The following is a 21,884-nucleotide window of genomic DNA, read 5'->3' on the forward strand; positions in this document are numbered from 1 at the left end:
CAAGCCGATTGTTTGCCTTGTTATGCATTCGGATCGTCGCTGTTCCATCCAAGCAAGAGGCGGTGCCTGAAAAACATTATGAGTAAAACAACAAGGTAGCATCACGTGTTTCATCGGAACTTTGTCTTCGAAAATCACTTCCCGCGAACTACCATAGCAGTCTAATTAGTAAATTTAGTCTATCCACTAGGTCGCTTCAACTCCATTGCCTCATCTGACCAGCCGAAGTTGGAGAGGCTATATGTTCTCTCCACAAAATCCCTTCTCCGAATGCAAAGATGACGGAACCCAAAACCCCGGCAACGTCGGGAAAGCTGACCCAGATTGGTTTGCGGCGGTTTGCGGCAGTTGCTGCACTCGGTGCACACGAAATTCAATTCTGGCTGCCACCGGGCCCAGTGTTTGTTTTGGATGAAGTAGATGGCCAGCGTTATGTTCTACCTGGCGATATTCCTACCTCTTCAACGACAGAGAACAACCCCGCACACTCACAGTCGACCGTTCTGGATGGCAAAGGTCTCTGCTGGGCCCTGCCGGAATCACCCTTTTCATCCCAGCCTGCGTGGATGTTTGAGGCCGAGCCCAAGACCGCCCGAGTATCTATACGGCTGAACCCTCAAACATCCGCCAGTCATGGACATGCCAAGGATGCCGCCAGCGTGGTAGTAACGGTCCACGCCCCCAACGCGACCCTTACTTCACACGCCGCACGACCCCACGCCGATGTCGACGGCTGCGAGTACGCACTAGAGTTCGAAGGCGGCAGAGACCTCGCAGACGCCATGGCAGGCTTCTACTGGGGTACCATGCTCCCCTGCGTCGTGGAGCGGACCACGGCGGCCGACTACCCGGACGCCTCGGGCTATGTCATCAGCACTCTGGCGGACAAGTACGTCGGCACCTACCCGGACGTAGACCACGAGTTCCAGATCAAGGGCCGCCTGGCCGCCGGCTCCGCCGTCGATTTGCACGTCGTCCGCCGCATGATGGAGCTGCAGTTCCGAATGATGCGCGAGGACCCCTGCGGCCTGTGGCGGGACCCTTGCGCCGTCCAGCCGTCCGGGGACCGCGAGTACCACGTCCGCCGGAACAGCATGGATCGCCGTGAGAACGCCGTCATGTTCCTCATCACGGGGAATGTGGAGGTTGTCGAGTCTGTATGGCTCTACGTTGGGCGTACGGGGGACTTCGAGTGGCTGAGACGCCATATCGAGGACCTCGAGGGTGCTCTGTCCTGCGTCGAAGGGTGTATCGATCCGCTGGGACGGCTGTGGTCCGACGTGTATTACGAAGACCAGGTCATCAAGGACGGGCGCGAAACCATGGCTGCGGCGTTGGCGATACGGTCGTTTGAGTTAATGGGCGAGATGGAGCGGCTGCTAAAGAGATCGGACCGTGCCGAACACTACAGGAACCTCGCCGCAAAGCTCGCCGAGGTCATCGCAAAACCCCTGCCCCTGGGCTGCTGGGACGAGACGAAGAAGCGCTTCATCGACTGGGTCGACCGATCCGGCAACGTCCACGACCACATTCACCTCCTGGCCAACGAGCTCCCAGTCATGTTCGGCGCAGCTTCCAAAGAGCAGACCAAAGACGTGCTCGACCTCCTGCGCAGGGAAGAGAAGGAGTTTCAACGGTTCCCCAGCTTCCTCGCCGCACGCGTCCAAGACTACAACGACAGCGAGATAGGCGACGGCGGTCCCTATGACCTGTGCGCCGCCGGGCGGTACTGGTGCTGGGACGCCGCGTTTTGGTCGTGGCGGGGACGGCGCGACGTCCTGCTCGACCAGCTCCGGCGCGTTGCCAAAATGGGCAAAAGGGATGAGTACGTCATGGGCGAACGGTACGACATGAACCATGTCTACTATCTCGACGGTCCGCCCTGGCATGGGGCCGCGCATTATTACGAGTATCCATGTGTCTTTGCTTGGGTCCTCGTAAATGAGTACCTCGGGGTCAAAGCAATTCTAGATGCGGCTGCCCAGAGGCAAATCGAATCAGCTGGAGCGCCAGATATGAAGATCGTTCCGCGGCTAGTTGGATCCGGTTCCGTCACACTTCGCCAGGAAGCATACCAATTGCATTATGAATACTCTCCCACGACTGATGCCTCCTCTCTAGGTCAAGCAGATCAGACAGTGGAATCAGTGGAGGCTCTACCGTCCAAGAAGACGGGTGGGAAGTTCACACTGCGAAACTTGGCGCCCAATAGACGTATGTTTGAGCTCGACCTGGAGGCCTTGTTTCCGCATGCTAGGGAATTCGAATTATTACAAGATTGTAGCTTAGATAGGCTCTCATGTAACGGTAGTTTCAGAGTTGAGCTCGATTCTGGGAATTTTGTAGTTGTATTGGGGAAATAATCGCATTTGCTTGCAGTCCGGAACGCAATAATACACAGTGTGTAATATCTCATGGCATGAACCCTTTCGTCTCGATTACCCCGTCTGGTGAAGGTAGCCCCTGATGCCCTATCATACTCAGCCACAGGCGGCTTCCTGAATACTCATCGCAAATTCCATCAATAGTTCGTTGCCCACGTTAGTATTCCTTCTACATTATGCCTCCAGCCTTCTCGGATTACACTATCCTTGTCATTGAGACGAAACGACAGCTAATCGAACCAGAATAGAAGCTGGATCAATCCGAGCATCCGACTGCGATGCACCTTCACTTCACTCAGTACCCTCATTGCCGAGCAGCTCGGCCCTCTCTTCGAAATGTTTTCGATGTGACTCATTCAGGACGTAGGTGAGGTTCTCGAGCTCCACAACATCCTTTCTCAACTCTGCGGCTGCCGTAGAGCAGCTTTTGTGTAGGCGAGCAGATGGTTTATGAGGTGTCTCAATTCGCTGCGCGATGGATTTGGTCTCGTCGAAAAGCAGCTGCAATGTGCATTGTCTGGTGGTCGTCATTGAATCGGATAGGGCATAGATCTTCATCTTGTGAAGCCCAGAAGCAAACCATCCAAAGATTATAGCCCGTTCTCGCGGAAAGCGCGCGATGGGGGCTGCATTAGCAAACTTGACCCAAAATCGATGAAGCAACTGGAGAAATGAATTCATGGAGGCTTCTCGAAGCATGGGGATCTGATCTAGAAGTAGGTGGCTATACTTAGACTTATTCCCTTGGATATATGAGGCTCGATAGGGCTACGAGGCTTGTTTGCTGACTTACCCATAAAACCTGTTGACTTTGCGTGGGCATAGCCTTGGAGAGTTTGATTGAGGTCAAAGAATTGTAGGTTACTGCCGGGTGTGAGTCTTAGTATTACCTGAACCGAGCCCGGCCCACGAATGTAACAGTTTCGAACCATATGCATGATGAGCTTTGCATAGATGTCGCCCCATCCCAAGACCCACGAAGTGAAGAGATCAGTCAGAAGCCTAGAATATGGATCGAGACCCAGTTTCATACCCCATACTTTGCTCCAAGGACGGAGTACCTTGACCATGTCGCGCTTGTCAGCTTCGACGCAAACATCAAAAAGGTAGTCACCTTCGAGACTCGCTGGCACCATGTCGAAACGTCCGTGGACTATGTTGAGTAAAACCTCGAGACCGCGCGGGCTGTCTTCCGGAAGCTTGATCGTCCATTTTCCTTCAGTAGGTTGACTCTCAAGCCAAGGTCCAGTAAGCATAGCCTTGAAGACTGGCGAACATCGACAGAGCATGCGCGAGTCAACCTGGAAGATGTGTGACTCTCTAACCTCAAGGTAAAGATCGCCCTCGCTATCAATAGTGATTGATTCTTGTAAGATGAATGGGTTTGCGGGAGCAGTGTTCGTTTTAGGTGGCAGACCCGTCCATGCTGATCCAAATATTTTGCTATTGGTAGTCGGTGTGAACAACGGACTTTGAAAGGCTGCTCCAGATGTTGGAAGCTGACTGAAGCCAAAGATGCTTGTCTTCTGCTTCTTCGCGGGAGGAGCAGAACCTCCTTGATCTTCAGGATTGTCCATGATTGGACCCAGGATGAAGGATCGCCAAACCAGGCTGTCGTGATGGCTTATGAGAGTGATTTTTCGGCTTGATGGGTAAAGTCAAGTCATGGCTGGGGCGGATCAACGGCGGGAGATTAGAGGGTTTGAGGTGGTTTGGAGATGCGGAGGCGGGAAAAGAAATCCAGGTTATGGGGATTTTCAGGATCAAGTCACCTGCCTTCACTCGATGCAGTTCCAATTTGGCCAGGAGCCGAAGTGCGTGCCTTCCGTTTGTGGCTCATCCAACAATTTGATATTCAATTAGGTCACCCTGCACCGGGCCCCTCTACTACCTTCGGCCATCATTTCCTGGATCGGTAGGATAATTTGGCTGCAGAGATCCTACACGGTGAGAGAGAGTCAATTAGATTCACTACCGGAAAACATCCAATTTAGACCGTGCTTTTTCTGGTCACTTGAAGCAAAGTTGAGCATTGCCATTTACGGAAGGCTTGTCGATGTTGCAGCATGATTACACATACTCAGCATATATGTATGATGGTATGACATAACATCCTGTGTACACCCATTGCATCCTAGGTAGCTTTCAGTTGTCTGCTGTTTAATTCGGAGATTCTAGGTAACTGGCTTGGAAGTTTTGTTGATATAACATATCTATCTGCCTGCCCTGTTGTATGACGAAAACTTGCCATCAGCCACATTTGTGGCTGGCTTGTCAACAGCTCCTGGAAGCAACAAGATTGCTACGAAGTAACTCTGTATACATATATTCCTGCGGCACAAGTCTTGTCAGGCCCCATGATATGACGACGGAATACGACAAAAGGTGTCCAGTTAGACTTCAAAAGTCTCATGTACTCCGTATAGAGTATATCCCGCGGTACATAAGACTCGAGATGGATGCCCCTTAAACCCGAAGGACAAAAGAAACATGCATAGCCTTGCGGTCACGACGGTCACCGCGAAAATATACTTCCTTCTCGGTATCCCACTGTGGTAATTGTGATAAAAAATAATAAAAAAAAACCCTATTCAAACTTGTGGCAAATACCGCTGCTAAGCCGCATAGCCAAAGTTCGGAACATATACCTCCATTTTTAAGTTACTTATGACTTGTGTGGCGGAACGGAGATGAAATTTCACTCAAAAACCCAGTTAAGAAGATTTGGGCAGTGTCAGATTCTTCGGCAAGATGACAAGGTGGATGCAACCATCAAGCGGTGTAGTATCTTGCAGCGCCGCAAAAAAGAAAACCATGCCGGGCGCAGTCAGCATTGGAAATGTCGTGCTTGTGTGACCTCCCACCCTTGGCTGGCCTCTCGGGGTATTTTGTACGGGTAGGTTGTCGTAAGCTCACAAAGGAAACCGAGTTTGCGTGGTGCATGATCCGAGATGAGAAGGTTTGTAAAACCGATCAAAGGAGACTAACGATGCCGTGGAAGGGAAGCAGTGTGCGACGCATAGGCTCATCCGCGTCGCGTCTGGCTTGACAAGATCGCCTATCGGGGTCCCCCTCAGTCAGGTTGCAGTGCACCAAGATCGTCGCGGGCGTCAATAGGAGGCTGGACATGGGACCAAAACCAAACGAAATTTTTGTTTCCTCTTCGAGACTTGTATACTCCGCCAACGCTGATCAGCAAATATTTATGAGTACCTTGTCGTGTCTGTCTAGGTCTATCTCAAAACGGTTTCTTAATAGTCAGACACAGCCAAGATCCAGGCACCAAAACAGCCACCACCAGGTACCAAATCAACGGGCGCGGTTGTCTCTGTGTTTTTGTTTCTCGGTATCAGGGCTATGTAGCTTAGCTTCCCAATGTTTTTCGTTCCTGGGTTTCTTTTTTCCGTAATGCGCATTTACTGCATGCTCAGGGCCCCTGTGAGTGGCCCGTCTCAGTCATATGATGCGCGCCAGTCACCAGGCCGATGCGACCACGAATCGCAACAGTCTTTCCCGGTTCCTGACGTTGCTTCTTTCGTCAACGGATACCTTTGAAATCTGTCCCTTACATGAAGCTCGCTGCTGGCCCGTCTGATTGCAGGTCACTAAGTAAGCTTGGTTAGGTAATCGGTATCTATCTACATACCGATCCAGACAAACTACCTAGGCAGTAGGCAGCCAACATAAAGCGCAGATAGGCTTTTTACCGCCGCACTTGCCAAGAAAATAAAGAAATAAAGAAATAATAAAATAAAAATGAGCAAACGCTCCGGTCGAATGGGAATGCGTGAGATGAAAAAAAAAGATCACAACCGCCCACCGTTATTGAATTTGTTGTTGGCAGGTGTTGCGCGCTTGCCGAAACTGGGGGTATGCTGGTTCCAAGAGTATTGTTGGCGTCCCGTCCGATGTGAGCTCAATCCAGAGGGGCCCATGTAGAGCGCCTACGTGGTAGTAGTGGTGAGGGAGGGGATCAGTACAACTATTAGGTTTGGGCATTGGTTTGCCGTGCTCTGCGTACCTACCTTAGGTAGATCTGGATAGTTCGGAGAAGATGTAAATGACCTCGAGAGACACGGCCTGATGTCGATGTTACTAAATCCTTTCAATCTTTGTTTGGTCTTAAGTTCGGTATCCAAGATTTGGCCAAATGTGTTTCCTGTTCCTGTCTTTGTGCGATCGGCAGCTCCGCAAGTCAACAAGCCAAGTGGGTCTCTCTCAACCCTTCAGCTGAGCGCCAAACAGGCGAGACCCCTGGATGCAGCGCAAGCGCGACGCCTGATCCTGGCAGAGATTCTACGATGTATTACTTTTGGTGGATGATTCTGGACCGTCTGACGTACTCAAACCTGTCCTCGAACAGGCGTGGTAAAGCCCTACCGCGGTACGTACCTGATATACTGGTACTCTATCTCCATCCCCAGCCACCTCCGGACGGTAGACTCGAGACTCGGCAAATATAGTGCTCCATGGGCAAGCATATGCATGTTGATTTTCGTATAAAAAAATCCAGGAAAGGAATTCGCAAGATAGTGTCGCATTTATTACGAGCGGCAATTGTAGCATCCAAAAACCCTTAGCTTGGGATATGTAGGATTTCCGGTCAACCAGTTTCAAAACATTTCGGCGAACAGGTGCTACGAACCGGGACGTTTGCGCATTAAAGGCCTGCCGTCTTGGCAACCAAGCCTGACTGTTTGTCGCACTGATGAAGTAAGCGGCGGGTTCCTCTGTACTTGCAAAGCCGATTGTCCACTCTACAAGCTACCGAACCTTATCTGGTCTCTCGCACCGTCGGTCAAGTCCACCAGGGAAAATTCGATGTATTTTTGTCACATTCAGCTCCTCAATCGCTAGTAGCCTTCGATACGATCATTCTGACGCCAATAAGTGGGCTTGAGGAGCTACAGTGCCCTCATTCCTATCATACCGCTTGTTTGCACTCAATTGGCCAGATCCCACCTGAGCCAAATTTGGCGGTGGTTGGTAGATTGACGCCGAAGCATGCTGACAGAGTCGGTCCTCCTTACCCCCCTGATCCAAGCTCGGCTGCCGGCGGGTGACCGACAGTAAACGTAAAAGAGCAAATTTAATTTTCTGGTGTGGGATCGGATACGGATTTTTCTTTTGTTTTTCTGTATTTCGCGGGTTTCACGGCTGCGCAAACTATCCGTACGTTCGCCATCTTGCCGGACGAAGCCATATCCTTGCAGCCTTCCCCCTGGGATCATTTCTACGGATGTTCGTTGAGCAAGCCTTGTCCTGTCAGGTAGTGCACTCGGTAAGTGTTTGCATCGAATTACTTTGACCTTGCATGCGTCCGATCTGATGGCGGCGGTCCTCGGGCATGGCCAGCTAGGTAGGTACCACCTAGGAGCCAGCTAGCCAGCCAGGCCAGACCAATGGCCAACATGGAGCTCATTGATGGGCGCGGGGCGGTCGGCCAACTATCTCACGCACACACGCACCCACATCCCTGGCGTCCACATTACCATGCCCGCCGCTTTTTGGCAAGTGTGCATCGCCCTGCTTCTTTCTTGTCATTCCAACCCACTACCGCGTGCCGTGGGCCCTTTTTCATGCGTTGAGGTTCCATGGAAGAAAGAATCGAGGTGGATGAGGCGGCGGCCATTCACGGTTGCCGCATTTTGCCCAAGCTCCATCACGAGGACGGGCGCTGCTAACTTTTCCTTTGGGCGCATCCCTGCATTTAACTTATTCCCCTCCTTCACATTTTCGCATGCCAAAAAAAATAAAAATAAAAAAACTACTTGCGCCCAGGTTGGCTTTTGCCGTGCCATGCATTGGGACCAGCACCAACATCGCCACAAACACAATTCCCTGCCTCTCGATTAAAAGCAAAATTGTTGATAGAGAGCCAAACTCGAGCACCCGGCCGAGCGAACATTGGTGGTGTCTACAGGAGCTGGTCAAACCATTTTCCCTTTCGTCTTCTAAATTAATTTTTTTTCTCCCCTGTCAGGTTTATTCCCGCAAAGCCCGAACTTTAGTTAGGATACGGCACGTTCAGTACTTTGTAAAAAAAAACCCAGTCAGACAATCTCGCGTTGGTTCAGTCGTAGGTCAACAATCATCTGGAACCGAGAATGCAAAAGCCGCCCTGCTGTCTGTACCTAAAAGTAAACCATACCCAGCCTAACAAGGTACCGCATGAAGTTTTAGGTACCTTACTTCATAATTGATCGCCTGATCGCCACGGTACCTTTCTGCTACCCCGATTTCTCAGCAGATCCTACACCCCACTTGCCTTGTACCTGGCCCTGTACGTAGTTTGGTAGTACACTGCATCCGCGCCGGTGCCTTGTGCCTGCCGCCCGAATATCCCCGCCAGTGCGCATTTGGGCCCAATTCTTGGTGGAGAGTGACGCCAGTCTGTCCCGCCGCCCCTCTCAACCCCCCAGTCTCGTCTCGATCAATTGCAGCCCGTCGCCTCAGCGCCGTCTGCATCGACCTGATTCCTCCCACTCTTCAAAGACAATTGTGGGCGTCATACGTTCCAATTGTTGAAAGTGCGACTACGCACTGCGACTGCGCGCCCGGGAAAAGAGCAGATCAAATTTGCGATAAGCTCTACTAGGTGAACCACCAAGAAACACAATATCAGACACAGGCGGATAATCTTCCTGTCTCTCTTTGTTTTTTGTTTTTTTTATATTTTCTTTTTCAATCGCAAACCCGACAAAAACACCACAGTCGGCCAGCATACCTAACCTTACCTCCCTCCTCTTACCCGAACTGAGGTAATCTCAGCATATTCGGACTTTTGCTCTCCTTTCCCCTCTTTCGCTTCCGTCTTCCGTCCCGACATCCTCAATCAACTGCATTTTCCCTCGTCGTCTTAATATTTCTCAAACAACCTAGCCACCGCATCCGCCTTTATATAGTCACACCCCCCGGCCCTTGGAACGCCCCCCGCTTAAAAGGGTCGTCGACATCTTAGCTTTGAACACTCCCTCGTTCCCCCCGCCAACAACTTTGGCAGGTTGCATGCTTATGTGTCGCTCGCCGTCTCAGCCTCACTGGGTTGGGTTGGCCACATAATACGTGCGACCACCCCCGCGCAGGTGCACGTTCGGTTCTCGTCCATCCCGATCTCTGGTCATTTCGCCAACGCTGCCGTCCACAGCCATGGCTGCCGCTTTCCGCCCGGCCAACAACGGTCCTGGGCATTCCGAGGCCTTGCATGAAGGCCGACCCCCGAGTGCGCCACTACAATCATCTGAGAACAGAGCTCAGCAGATGCATTCGACTGCTCCGATGGACGACGCAACAACTCCTACCAGGGCCACCTTCAGCCGCGGCAACTCGGCTGCTGGGGCGAACAGAAACAGCACTGGGCTGGTGTCGCAGAAGCCTTTGCCAACATCACCATTTCCCGATGCCGTTCAGGTTCCCGAACCTTCCGAAAAGCCGACATCACAGGGAGAACATTCCCAACAGCCAACCACTCCTGCCGATTCGGAAGACGTCGACATGAACGCTTCCGAAGGAGAAGACGGTGGAAACGATGACGGAGGCTCTGACGACGACAGCCTTAACGCCGATGGCACCAAATCGAAGAACAAGAAGAAGTCACAGCGCTTCTATTGCACTGACTACCCACCTTGTAATCTTAGCTTTACCAGAAGTGAACATCTGGCTAGGCACATTAGGTATATTCCCGGCATGATTTCCTGTACTGTTTTGAATCATCTAACCTCATCCACCTTATGTATAGAAAGCATACGGGCGAAAGACCGTTCATGTGCCATTGCACACGAAGGTTTTCGAGACTTGACAACTTGAGACAGCATGCCCAAACCGTCCATGTCAACGAAGACATCCCAGCAGACTCGCTGGCCGTGGCAAGCTCCAGGTTTGTCCGACAGGTACGACCGGATCGCGTGCGACCCAATGGTAGGGCCAGGACAGGAACTGGTGGCGGCGCTGGCGGGCCAGCTCGTGGCCACTCCAAGTCCTTGTCGACATCTAGCATAGCCAGCATAGGCTCTTTGGGATCCAACTATAGCAACGCGCCACGCGATGATCCGGCTCGACGACGTCCTCCACCACTGGTTATGGCCGATCCCCGATCGAGACTGTCACTCGAATCATACCGCAGCGGCGTTGACAGCCAGTATTCATACCGAGCAGCCTCTCCCAGCGACTTTAGCACTCCGACGTCAGCTACGTTCTCCACTGGTCAAAGCAGTCCTCGTTGGGCATCGGGGATGGCATCACCTACAACCTCTCACTCACGTGCGCACAGCATGTACAACACGGGCAGTCAGACCCCCGGAAGGAGACTCTCCGTCCCGTCCGTTGCTGGCAACCCCTTTCAGTCTCCACATGGCGCGAGCCCTGCGGTCGGGAGACCTATGTTTGGACCATCAGGGCTTAACACATCACATTCCGGCGTCTTTTCCCCGAGCAGTGCGAGCCTACTCTCCTCGCCTACTCTATCTCCGGCGGGCGGTTGGTCCCGTCGTGAATCAATGTCAGAGGCAGAGGCGATGGAATGGAGACGAAGAACGTGGCACGTTGACAGAGATTACAATGTCGGTGGCAGCCGTCTCAGCAAAGTCATGAATGTCGATGAGCCTACGACCGGTCCAGGTGGAGCCATTAGACTGCCTGGTATCGAGTCCTTCGACGTACCTAACTCCATTACTCCGCCTCGAAGGATACCATCACCAATGATGGTGGACTCCGAGACCAACGCACCACCCGCTCTCCTACTGCCAGATACGAGGCCACAGACAGACGCCCATCGCCCTCCACAGTGGGACAGAGATATGAGCCTTCACCGAGGTCTCACCAGATTGGATATCACATCGAGCAACTCACCACGCGACAGTGCTGGCGCTTGGGCAAGCGAGGCTAACAGCGCGGTGCAAGCTCAAGCTGAACACGTACGAGAGCAAATTCGCACTCAGCCCACGGTCAGGTTTAACCCCGAGACGCATGTGGTTCCGATTCCAAACCCTGCCCCCTTGGGCCCCCCTCCTACTAGCAGCAATAACATGTTCAGAGGTCATCAGCATACGATGTCTGCGCCCTCTATCACCTCTCGCGAGTCTAAGAGGCATGGGTGGTACCATGGACCCAGCCCAATGACTATCCATGCCCGTATAAACGAGGGTACGGAGCCCAGGGAACAGAGGGTCTCGCACGTGGACCGCATGATGCATCCGAACTTCAGCGGATTTTCAGGTTTCCCCGCTAGGGAAAACCCACCACCACGACTCTTGGCACCAGCATCAAATCCGCAGGCAACACCCATCAACCGACCTGGAGACCAGCACGGTGAAAGAGGTCCAAACCAACAGCCTGATACTTTGGACCGATTCAAGACTCTCGTCGCCGCTGCCACGGGAGGTGTGCCGACGGCTACTGCTTGCTAGGAACAGCAAGGTGCTTAACGGGCTGCACGGTCACGTCTCATCTCTTCTCGACCGTATTAAACATTGACTATGACACATACATATCCTTTTCACGACTTTCACGACTTTCTCATTTTTGTTTATCCTGAATTGAATTTCTTGTAGCGCGCAGTTATGACTGGAGGCACAGCACAGCATTGAGACGAAGACGGAACTTGATTCCACCAGGGCAACCGGACTTTCTTTTCCTTTTCGTTCACGATGTTGCATACTCTCTGATACGGTCTGCGTTTACTTTATTTGCTTTTTTTTTCTTTTCTCAAATTTTGCATTCCAAGTCTTGTTATGTTTGACGCTGCTATGTTTTTCATTTATCTCCTTCCCTTCAGGTCGGCTGTTTGTTTGTGTTTCAGTTCAATAACCCCCGGGTGAAATCGCTAGAACTCTCTTGGTCATTTACTGCTCGAGTGTCGCGATAGTCGGTCACTCGCCGGCCTAGCCACACTTGGCATTGCATTAATCTTCTATGTTAGGTTTTGTTTCTTTCAAGTGATAGCACCTTTGCCATCCAGGTACCCTTGCGAGCTACCAGCGATAATTTCGGCTTCATTTCTAAAGCTTGCTGTCATGGTTCTGGGACAACTGACATGGAGCTTGGCTTCTTTGTGGGATCATCATAGGGGGGTCTGCGCCACTGTCTTTCACCGGTTTTTTTTTTTTGAGACTTCCTTTGTGCGGACGGCTGTCTATTTTATTAGTTTCAATCCTATCTGATACCCAAATACAGATTGTTCACGATATTATTCCCACGTACATTCCATTTTGTTCAAAACGCGCACTAGAGTCGAAACTGCCATTGAGTTTCACAGCTGAAGCTGAAGAAGACCAAACCATCAGGCTATCACATGCATGCCATCGTCGGGACCAGGACAGGGGCCACACCTGGGGGTGAACTATTTGCCTCCTGTTAGACGCCGTGCCTGGATCGTTGACCACGAACTGTAAGGTGCTGTCACTAGGACTGGCAGAATAATGGCCAAATGGCCGACGGTGCGCTGCAAGGAACAAGTACCGAGGCGATTAGGTAGTTGGCCCAGCCTCCTCACGAATTTGCATTCCGCACGTGGTGGATCTATTATTTTCTCTTCTCTCTTCCTCAAGGTCTAATCTTGTTTGCCACGATATGGGTATATGTTCTGGCCGGAAAGTTGGGAAGTTGTGGCTACCTTTTTCCTGCATCTCCTTTCATAATCAGCCGGGCCCAACAGCTCAGCCCCGACAGAAAGCTTCCGCACTGCCTTTCAATGTTTATTTTTTTTCGCCCAAGGCTGCCTCTTTCAGCCCAGCTGTCCACACCATCAAATAAAAAAAAGCTTCACATTGTGTGCGTGGTACCGCTTCTGTCCCGTCTTTGTCTGCTTAGCGTGGAAATAGGGTTTCCGGCATTGCCTCTTTGCTCAACTTCTGGTAGAAGTGAGGGAAGAGGGACAAGAAAAAACTAGCTTTGCCGAGCCAATTTCCAAGACAAGTAAACAGTGAGCTACTGAGCAGGCATGGACCTCGTAAAACAAGAAGGGCTTTGTGCGTCGGTCGGTCTACCGTGGTATCTTTCTCCCCCTCCGCCCGCGCCTTGCAGGGCCCGGGCTCTGTGCGGCACTCATTTCACTCTGTTTCCTCCTTCCTCTTTTAACCTTATTTGGTTTTTTTTTGTCAATGGCAACACGTCCGTATGAGATTGTGCCATTTGTACAGTACGGAGGACCTTTTTCACCCTTCACCGCTCCTTTGAACTTTGTCCTGCCCTTTTTGGAGTGAAACTATAGAGTTTAAGCCAAGAGGGGAAAAAAGATATTAGTGTCTAGGGTTTTGGGCTGCCTCAACTTTGTAAACTGATGTGTATCGGTCCATGCCCCCCAAACTTCCCCTCCCGTCAGATTGGTATCCGTCCCTTTGTGCCCCCCCCCCCCCCCCACTCTCTCTCTCTTCTCTGTTTCTCTGTCTCTCCTTTCCCTATTGCCTCTTTTTCTAATCTTTTCTCTTTTTTATCTGAACAAAAGAAGAAAATAGACAAAAAGGCCGCCACGTCTCGCCGTTCGGACTCGCGTTCTACCGGGTGTCCCCTCGGTGAAGCGTTGGGAACTTGGGACGATCGATCACCCCCCACACCCTAAGCTAGCTCCCTATCTTTTCTGGCACCCTTGGTTCCCCCGGACGATGGGCACTTTTTTTGACTTCGTATGATGCAAGAAATTCATGCCCTGCAGAGAGGCTGGGGAGGGGTTTTTGATACTAGGTAGGAGCTAGAATTAGCTTCTATTCTAGTTTTAGTCCACATGGTCTAGGCTTTGCTGCGGGTTCTCTGTCATTTTTGTCTTTTTTTTCCTTGCTTGTTTCTTTCCGCATGTCATGATCATTATGCGCCTCATTCACATGGAATGTACTCAAAACGGTCTGGTGGCGGACATGTGCTTTCTTTTGATATCTTTTATTGGGGCGATTCGGGTCATTTCTGTACTTGCTATCGTATCCACGATAGCCCGATTGTCTTCCTACCTAGGCGGAAAATCGAGTGATGACGGCGGTCGCCTCTTTTGCCTCCTTCAAACGGCAAACTGATCTGCTTTTCTAATGCGACTTTGTGCCTCGCCTAGCCCAGCTCATGCAGTCAATCTTGGGTGATGTCATGGATCTTTGGCACGTACTATAGGCTGTGAAGATGCTGACATCTATCCGATAATATGTAATGCAACAGTTCGCTTATTTTAGGTTCTTATCTTTGGAGGCATATACCTATGGATCCCAAGCGACAGAATATAAAAGACCGCATGCAAAAAGAGTCCAGACACATATATCCAATTCAACTTGGAAGCTGGAACTTCCAAAATGAAATTTGACTCGACTGAGCCTTAGATCCACCCATACCCTGCCTAGTTCTCCACCGTTCACGTTAACAGAATGCATGTCATAATCGTAAACATTCAAGACTAAAAATGTATATGTTTATACAAATCCTAAGAATCACAACAAGGAATACTAGAATATCCATATTAGGTTTCATCTCAGCCATAGCCCTAGACATCTAGCATGCTCTTGGGTTGCTGAGCAGGGCTAGCCATTGAGGCGGCGCTGTTGCTTCTCTCCGAGGGCTGACGGCGACCATCGCCGTTGTCCCTATAGGGTGGCGGGGCAGGACCGTCCATCATCAATTCGGCTCTCCTCCGGGCATAATCGGCACCATTATCAGAAGTGGGAAAAAGCATTCCAGCAACAGCAGCCATGGTCCTTTCATTCCGCCGCCGATCAGACTTTCCCGCGTATGCCTCAAAATCTGGCCTTGGCCTGGAAGGATTAGGCGAGGGGAGTTCGCTGCCGTTGCTGCTGCCATTACTGTTCGGCCTCTGCATTGCGCCCATCTCAACCGTATTTGGCCCTGTAGAAGGGTTGAGGGGCTGTGCCTGGTCGGGTCTGGGACCAGCAGCTGCCAGCTCAGCCTCCAAGACAGGGTCAATACGCCTTCCGCCGACTTCTCGAGTATTGCGTGTAAGGCGTTCTCTCATTGTTTCGTTAGGGGGCGGAATCTCGCCCCTCACCCTTCGCCACCAAGTGGGCTTCTTGGTGATGCGTAATTGAGCATCATGCTCTGCACCACGCCGCCGTCGTTGTCGAATAAGCTCCTGGTCCTCATTGGGACGCATGAAACCAGCAACTATGTTGACATAGACGATGAGAAGGGAGGGTAGGAATCCGCCGAGGTAAATGGCAGCGACGTTGCCATTGATATTCATCGGTGAGTTTTCCCATGACCAAGGTACAAACGCTTGGTATGCGACGACGACAAGCGACAGGAAAATCAACAAGTGAAGACGGAGCGGCGTCAGCTTGATGATCCCTATAGATCGGTTCAGCAGCCCCCGGTTACGAGGCAAGTACTCATTGATCGTATGTCGTAGAGAAATCAGAACGATGATCCAGGCAAAGAACAGTGCAAACGACCCCAATTTCAGTCGGAGCTCCGTAGCCGCCGGGATAGCTTCGAGCAGCGTCTGTTCGGGGGATCTTTGTAACTGAATTGGACCCCAGTTTCTAGGAAATACGAGAAAGAAGTTGAGGAAGAGGAAGGCGTAGAAGACGAGCGGGATCAGGAGCTCAAATCTGTAACGCCGACCATCCTCAGGCAAGGAGAAAGGGTCGGCATCGATGAACTGACGCTCCATCCAGCTTCCCCAATGACGGACCGACTCCCAGACGATGGCCATGGCGGCCATTTGTATCAGGTACCAGAAGAAGCTGACGAAGACGACGGGAAGCTCGGGCAGGAACATGCGATCGACGTCTACGTTGGAAATGAGCCCAGCCACGGCCAAGGCGCACGCAATGATTGAGAAGTACCACTGCCATCGCCTGCCGACAGGGTAGAATCGTTTCTCGATGGGCAAGTGCAGGCGGCCGTGGCGGTCGAGGTTGACCAAGCTGAGAACGATGCCGATGCCGAAGACTACGGCGAAGGCCATTCCCACGCTAGCCCGAGGACCCATGGGGTGCGTCGGAGTATAGCACCACGTCGAGTTCATAAAGGTGCCGTTGGCGAGGATGCGCGTGGGTGTCCACGGCTCGGCCATAATCATGCACCAGTCCCAAGTGCCATTGGAGACGGTCTGGTTGCTGTAGTACTGATAGTTCCAATCCCGGAGAGTGGTCAAATTGAAGTGAACGCCATTGATAATGGTATCCGTGGCGTTGTCGCCAGGCGGGAAATCGAGTAGAGGCATCGCTGCCGTGGAACTTGGTCTCTAGCACTGAGGTCGGAAGTGAAGGTTGAGGCTCGCGTCGGAGTCAGTGAAAAAAGAACTTGGGGACGTGAGGTCGGTCTGCGCTCGTTCGGATCACTCGGACATGGAGAAGCAACCGCGACCCGAGGAGGGCATGTCGTTTGCAAAATTCCTGCGTCGACCAAGAAAAAGTACGTAGGAAGAATCTCTTCAGGCAGATGAACGAAGCAAAAGCGTTGGAACGGCCGACTCAAGCCATGGCTAATGAAAGCTTCTGGATTTGCCGCACGATAAAAGTCAGCATCGGCGTGCCGAGTCTCCGAAGGTTTAAACATCTGCAAATCTTTGGCAGAGCGAATATTTGACTAGCCTGTGCCTTGCGATCCGCGCACCCCAGCACTAGTCTAATCCCTGCCTCCAGCTTACACAGCGACTCATGACTGGGCGATTACCCAGGTATACCCCACTAAATCCCACCACCCACGATGAAATTTCCAGCGGCATTTCCCAGCTGGAGTATGGAAGTGGGGTTTTGTCAGCCCAGAAGATCTGCACTGACACCGACAACAGACGGATTTTTGTCTACAGTATTTGAGCATTCTTGCGTCCTTGCAACTGCCGCCACACCAAAGCGACTTAATTGTCTGCGATCTTCACAATTGAGGCAGACCTGCGGACTTGGCAAAAAGCAGAATGCGTAGAATCACAGAGTGCCTATGCGGCCCAGTTCTGCTATTCCCTTCAACGCAGACAAAAACAGTGGCTGGTAGCCCGAGTACTTTGAATTATGACCTCATTGCCCATGGTAATGGGGTTGTAGTAAAAAGCCATCAACAAGCCGGGGTTGAAGATGGATCCTACCCTGCAAATGCAAATTGCATTTTGGCGACCGAGTGGGGCACAGGTCCGGCTTAACTGTGGCTGAAATTTGTCCTGTCGGCCAGCTGGAGCTTGGAGCTTGGAGCTTGGAGACCCCACGATGCGTGTCGCAACACACGCCGTTGACGAATTGGCTGGACCCTCGTCCGCACCCGTGCTATAGACATTTCTCACCATGTCTAACAACATCCAGGAAGAGGACACCTCTTACATTGACTACGAGACCTTTTTGGCTCCCGATTTTAGCCCCTCCGCTTTTGCCAACAGTCTCGTCCTTTCGACCAACAATCCCAATGACTCGCCGCTTGATCTCTCGACGCCTCTCTCGAAAGTGCTTTTTGACATACAAGAGATCGACTCTCATATCGACCAGCTGACTACACGCGAAGCCATCCCCCTCCTCTCGCACACACAAGAGCAAACCGCTGCAAGTGGTCGGATAGTGGGGGAGATTGACGGGCAGGTCAAGTCGCTGAACGAGAGCTACAAACAGCTGGAAAAGGAGGTCATCCAGAAGCATGCCGAGGCAGACACAGTCAGGCAGGTCGCCTCGCGACTCTGGGAGACTCTGAGGATAGGGAGGTCGGTAGGCCGCTGTCTGCAACTGGGTCGACATCTCGAGATCCAGTATGCAGAGCTATCAGCCTCTGGCAGGAAAGAGGACCACCGCAGCCTAGTGCGTTGCGCACACACGATACTTTCTCTGAGGGAAACGTTAGAGTATAAGGCGCCTGGGGAGGAGGGTCATGGCCTCGATCGTGTCGATGCGATTCGCTCCCTCCAGGAATTCATCATCTTGCCGGTTGAACGGTCCGTATGTGAAGTCTCGGAGCGAATCGTACGCGAGTTCTCCATGGCCTCACCTCCTTCAGTTTCCGGCGGTACGTCTGCCGGCGGCGCGACGTTTGCTCAACTGGAGGAGGCAAAGGCTCGCATGGTCTCGGCGTTGATCACGCTTTACCTGCTCTCCCCAACGACGCTGGCCAAGAATGAGAAGTGGAGTCCTATCAGCATGCTCCAGGCTTTGGACATGTATTTGCGCTCTGCTCTGCAGAGCAGCGTAGCATCTCTTGCGCGATCATTGGCCGCTCTGCCTACTTTAGAGCGGACGCTGGCAGAGATCAGCGCGCGCTGCCAAAACATTGTCGCTCTCGAGCTGGTCCTGGAATCCACCAAGACCCCTCCGCACCCGCTCAAGGCTCAAATGGGTGCTGGAGCTGCCAGCGAGAAGAGCGTAAACCTGCTGCAGTTCTTGCTGGCTTATTTAGAGACGGGATCTTTGGCTTCTTACTTCTGGAGGACGCTGGCAAGTAGCTTGTCAACCAGAGTACAAGAAATAATGAACAGGGGAGGCGTATCGGCACGAACTCTCAGGTCGAACAAGACTGCTGTCGGTGACGCAATCCGGGAGTGCGTGCTGAGGGGAGCACAGCTGCCTGGTTCTGCCGTGGCGGCTGGCTCATCCTCGAAGAGTAAAATGAACACTGACAACAGCAATGGCTGGGATCGAGAGGTTGCCGTTATGGTGGCCAGTGTAGTGAACAATATCACCAGATAGTCCAGTCAATTTTGAAGCCCTCCATCGGTTTCAGTCAAGAACACCAATCCATATACCTAGCTTGATTTGACGCACCAACTACTTGCATCAGTGAGTGGGCCGAATATTTTGCTGTGAATATACTCCGGTAACCTGCTCACTTGAAATCAATAACTCCTGAGGTACGTTTTCTTTGGGCACACGCAAATGGCGTTTGTGAAATGCTTTTATGCAGCATCAAAGATTGGGGGGGGGGGGGGGGGGGGGGGGGGGTGAGCGGTTTCCATTCACCCAGGCCTTGAAACATTTGTCAATTGATATCACAGGTGTTACGGACCCCCAATAGCCAGCCAGCATTGCCCTAAAAAGTGATCTTGCACAGAGATTGCTTGCGGTCGCACTACCTACTCTGGTCAACATTATCATGTCGGCCATAAATAACACCGCGAGCACAGGATAAGATTCAGGGAATACAGGAGCTGGTCTTCGTAACCGTAACGGAACTATCAAGGATTCCAAAAGATTAACAATCTACCCATGGGACCCCAGGTCTTTCTTAGGCAAAGCAGAATTGGTGTTAAAAAGAGTTGGCTGGGGGAAGATGGTTGCTTGGACAATAGCTCCAAGTTTTATTTTTTTCAATTTTTTTAGGTTGCCACCAATGTTTCCTATACCAGGTAATTCAGACCACAAACTTGATGCAATGGAAAGGTGGCAGATAGAGTACACAACATGCACCATGCATGCATTTGCGATGCAGGACTTAGGTATGCAAGGTGATTCTCCTGTTTTTATTGTATAAATACAATGAGTATTTCACTAAAATCCAGAAAGTACTCCCCGAACTTTTGTCATGTACCGACAGAGACCATACTACAACAACAACCAGCAGTAAACCCTCTGACACATACAAAGTAAGCAACGCAAGCATGTCGATAGAGAGCTGCTCTAGCTGTGGAAAGCCCACTGGAGATGTAAGTCATGCTACTTTTTAGCAACTTGGCTGGCGCAGATATTCGAGAATCCTGTCTATTTTGAGCGGGACGATTGCTAATAACTAATAAAGTGTACTTGCGTTACTGAAGGCCACGAGGAAGGCATCTTTTTCGACGGGGTCTACTACCCATACAAGAACCAGGGCGACCCGAGCTCGAGTGAACGCTTTGATGCAACATGCAATGGCACACCTGAAGAACTCTCCAACACACAGTGAAGCAACCGCTGTGTTTGCTTCATAATAGCAAGAACTTGGATGTTCAGGGGGGAAAGGCTTCTGTTGCTCGGGATCGGTCTCCGAGATCTTGGTACCTATTTCTGTGGTTTTTACCAGTTTCGTCTGCAGAAATAGCCATGCTAAGGCTACCTTATAATATTCATTGAAACTGCCCCAGAAAAAAAGAGAAAAAAGGGGGGGAAAAGATTGAAGTACACTTGAAAGGTTTCTATCATTCACATCCTACCATGGCCCAGGGCACACAGGATACTGCATCTCAGCTGTGAATTTACAGTGAGCGCTGAGGACTTTGTCATGCTCGAGAGTGGACGGCGAATTGGAACAGTTACCGTCACCGCGTTACTTGTGTTTATTTCACATTTATGTTTTCGATCTATTCAACGAGACGAAGTTCAAGTTGACAAAAGGAGCTGTCATTACTAACCCTCCTTCAACTGCATAGAAGGGTAAGTGGTTCACGATGATCATATAGCTCACCACCATTCAAAACTTCTATAAAAGCTCCAAGTTGAACACTACTCTGTGTCCAGTAAGAATCAAGTCGAGCATATCAAATCACCAAAGCCTACAGAGTAAACTCTAGCATAAACCTCGACTATCCCCTAGTTAAACAACAGCAAAATCGCCAAAATGTCTGTCAACTGGTGTGAAACCTGTCGAAAATACACCAACAACGTAAGAAGTCCCAATGGGGGACCTGTTAGCTCCTCCTTAATCCCCAACCATGTCAGCATATACAGTAAGCGTTCATAAGGACCGCCCAGCTAAGTTTGCGTATCTTTTCGTATATAGTGCGGCTGCTCCACCAACGCAAACCAGGGCACAGGCCAATTCGTCGGCGGCTTCTACGTCATTCGGGGAGAGAACTCCGACGCGCTGGAGGGTTCAGGCGGCGGCTCGTCTTCGAACGGCTCAAGGGCTAATGGTAACGGGACCTCCAATGGACGCTCGAACGGACAGTCGAACGGCAGCTCCAATGGAGCTTCGAACGGATCCTCAAGGAGACAGTAAGTTGACCGCGAAATGCTGCTGTCGTGAAGCAATAGCAGCGTGGCTAGGGTTTGGTAAGTGGACTTAGCTGGCGATGGCTGCTGTTGCAGTTTTCATATTATAATACACCTAGAAATAATGGAAACCCATCGATATATAAACTTGCTGCTCCGTGAAAAGAATTCAGGAGACGTAACAGCAAGTGTCTGAGGGGGCATAGTTATGAGCCTCCAAGTAAGCCCGGTAGACCTCTATACAATCTCTATGCCTATGCAAGTAGCCTTCCTCAACCACTGAAGAGACTGAGTTGTGTGTGCACTTCCAGCCAACGCCTTTCTCCTTGGTGAAGTTTAAACCCAAAGAAGCAATGGTTTGAAGTTGACTGGGCGGCTTTCTTGGCAGTACCTGGTTTCGAAGCAAAAGAAAAGCTGGTATTAGATAGATTTCATCGAGGAAGCGAGCAGTCACTTACCCATTATTGAGGCTACGGACAGTAGTAGAGATGATTTCTGATGCTGCTTCTGTTGTAAGTCGCCCAATCAGGAATGTAGTATACCCATGGGATGATTGATGCCTTCGTACGGCAGTGGGTGGCCAAACCAACAAACAGGTAGTCCGATCACTTGCAAGCCATCAAGCCATCTATCTCCTCATGTTACATGCTCAGGTAGAGACGGGAGGTGTATGCAACCTGGAGCTTTTTGCAAA

The 21,884-nt window shown here is 51.2% G+C and overlaps 10 protein-coding genes across 10 annotated transcripts; 5 read left to right on the forward strand and 5 right to left on the reverse strand.

The window, feature by feature from the left end:
* Positions 1-278: 278 nt before the first annotated feature.
* On the forward strand, positions 279-2,289 carry MGG_03455 (uncharacterized protein; the record flags this gene model as incomplete). Its single annotated transcript, XM_003716424.1, has 2 exons — positions 279-2,214; positions 2,285-2,289. The coding sequence occupies 2 exons, from the start codon at positions 279-281 to the stop codon at positions 2,287-2,289; spliced, it is 1,941 nt and encodes a 646-aa protein (XP_003716472.1).
* A 42-nt stretch (positions 2,290-2,331) lies between these two features.
* MGG_03454 (uncharacterized protein) lies at positions 2,332-3,961 on the reverse strand (the record flags this gene model as incomplete). Its single annotated transcript, XM_003716425.1, has 2 exons — positions 2,332-3,094; positions 3,178-3,961. 2 exons carry the CDS (start codon positions 3,959-3,961, stop codon positions 2,676-2,678), a joined length of 1,203 nt encoding a protein of 400 aa, XP_003716473.1. The 3' UTR covers positions 2,332-2,675.
* A 2,190-nt stretch (positions 3,962-6,151) lies between these two features.
* Positions 6,152-6,999, reverse strand: MGG_17088 (uncharacterized protein). Its single transcript, XM_003716426.1, has 3 exons — positions 6,777-6,999; positions 6,410-6,464; positions 6,152-6,328 (listed from the first exon to the last, which is right to left on the reverse strand). Exons 1-3 carry the CDS (start codon positions 6,923-6,925, stop codon positions 6,191-6,193), a joined length of 342 nt encoding a protein of 113 aa, XP_003716474.1. The 5' UTR covers positions 6,926-6,999; the 3' UTR covers positions 6,152-6,190.
* A 551-nt stretch (positions 7,000-7,550) lies between these two features.
* Positions 7,551-8,016, reverse strand: MGG_17089 (uncharacterized protein; the record flags this gene model as incomplete). The annotated part of the gene is made up of 2 exons (XM_003716427.1): positions 7,551-7,646; positions 7,939-8,016. 2 exons carry the CDS (start codon positions 8,014-8,016, stop codon positions 7,551-7,553), a joined length of 174 nt encoding a protein of 57 aa, XP_003716475.1.
* A 611-nt stretch (positions 8,017-8,627) lies between these two features.
* MGG_17090 (uncharacterized protein) lies at positions 8,628-9,213 on the reverse strand (the record flags this gene model as incomplete). The annotated part of the gene is made up of 2 exons (XM_003716428.1): positions 8,628-8,871; positions 9,122-9,213. 2 exons carry the CDS (start codon positions 9,211-9,213, stop codon positions 8,628-8,630), a joined length of 336 nt encoding a protein of 111 aa, XP_003716476.1.
* On the forward strand, positions 8,881-12,611 carry MGG_03451 (uncharacterized protein). Its single transcript, XM_003716429.1, has 2 exons — positions 8,881-10,057; positions 10,123-12,611. Exons 1-2 carry the CDS (start codon positions 9,534-9,536, stop codon positions 11,786-11,788), a joined length of 2,190 nt encoding a protein of 729 aa, XP_003716477.1. The 5' UTR covers positions 8,881-9,533; the 3' UTR covers positions 11,789-12,611.
* Positions 12,612-14,456: 1,845 nt separating this feature from the next.
* Positions 14,457-16,874, reverse strand: MGG_03449 (uncharacterized protein). Its single transcript, XM_003716430.1, has one exon. The coding sequence runs from the start codon at positions 16,534-16,536 to the stop codon at positions 14,839-14,841; it is 1,698 nt and encodes a 565-aa protein (XP_003716478.1). The 5' UTR covers positions 16,537-16,874; the 3' UTR covers positions 14,457-14,838.
* Positions 16,875-17,106: 232 nt separating this feature from the next.
* On the forward strand, positions 17,107-19,166 carry MGG_03448 (golgi transport complex component Cog5). Its single transcript, XM_003716431.1, has one exon. The coding sequence runs from the start codon at positions 17,591-17,593 to the stop codon at positions 18,971-18,973; it is 1,383 nt and encodes a 460-aa protein (XP_003716479.1). The 5' UTR covers positions 17,107-17,590; the 3' UTR covers positions 18,974-19,166.
* Positions 19,167-19,881: 715 nt separating this feature from the next.
* Positions 19,882-20,165, forward strand: MGG_17091 (uncharacterized protein; the record flags this gene model as incomplete). The annotated part of the gene is made up of 2 exons (XM_003716432.1): positions 19,882-19,926; positions 20,019-20,165. The coding sequence occupies 2 exons, from the start codon at positions 19,882-19,884 to the stop codon at positions 20,163-20,165; spliced, it is 192 nt and encodes a 63-aa protein (XP_003716480.1).
* A 651-nt stretch (positions 20,166-20,816) lies between these two features.
* Positions 20,817-21,197, forward strand: MGG_17092 (uncharacterized protein; the record flags this gene model as incomplete). Its single annotated transcript, XM_003716433.1, has 2 exons — positions 20,817-20,861; positions 20,979-21,197. 2 exons carry the CDS (start codon positions 20,817-20,819, stop codon positions 21,195-21,197), a joined length of 264 nt encoding a protein of 87 aa, XP_003716481.1.
* Positions 21,198-21,884: the final 687 nt, after the last annotated feature.

This window comes from Pyricularia oryzae, chromosome 4 (assembly GCF_000002495.2).
Source record: "Pyricularia oryzae 70-15 chromosome 4, whole genome shotgun sequence".
Taxonomy (NCBI): Eukaryota; Fungi; Ascomycota; class Sordariomycetes; order Magnaporthales; family Pyriculariaceae; genus Pyricularia; species Pyricularia oryzae.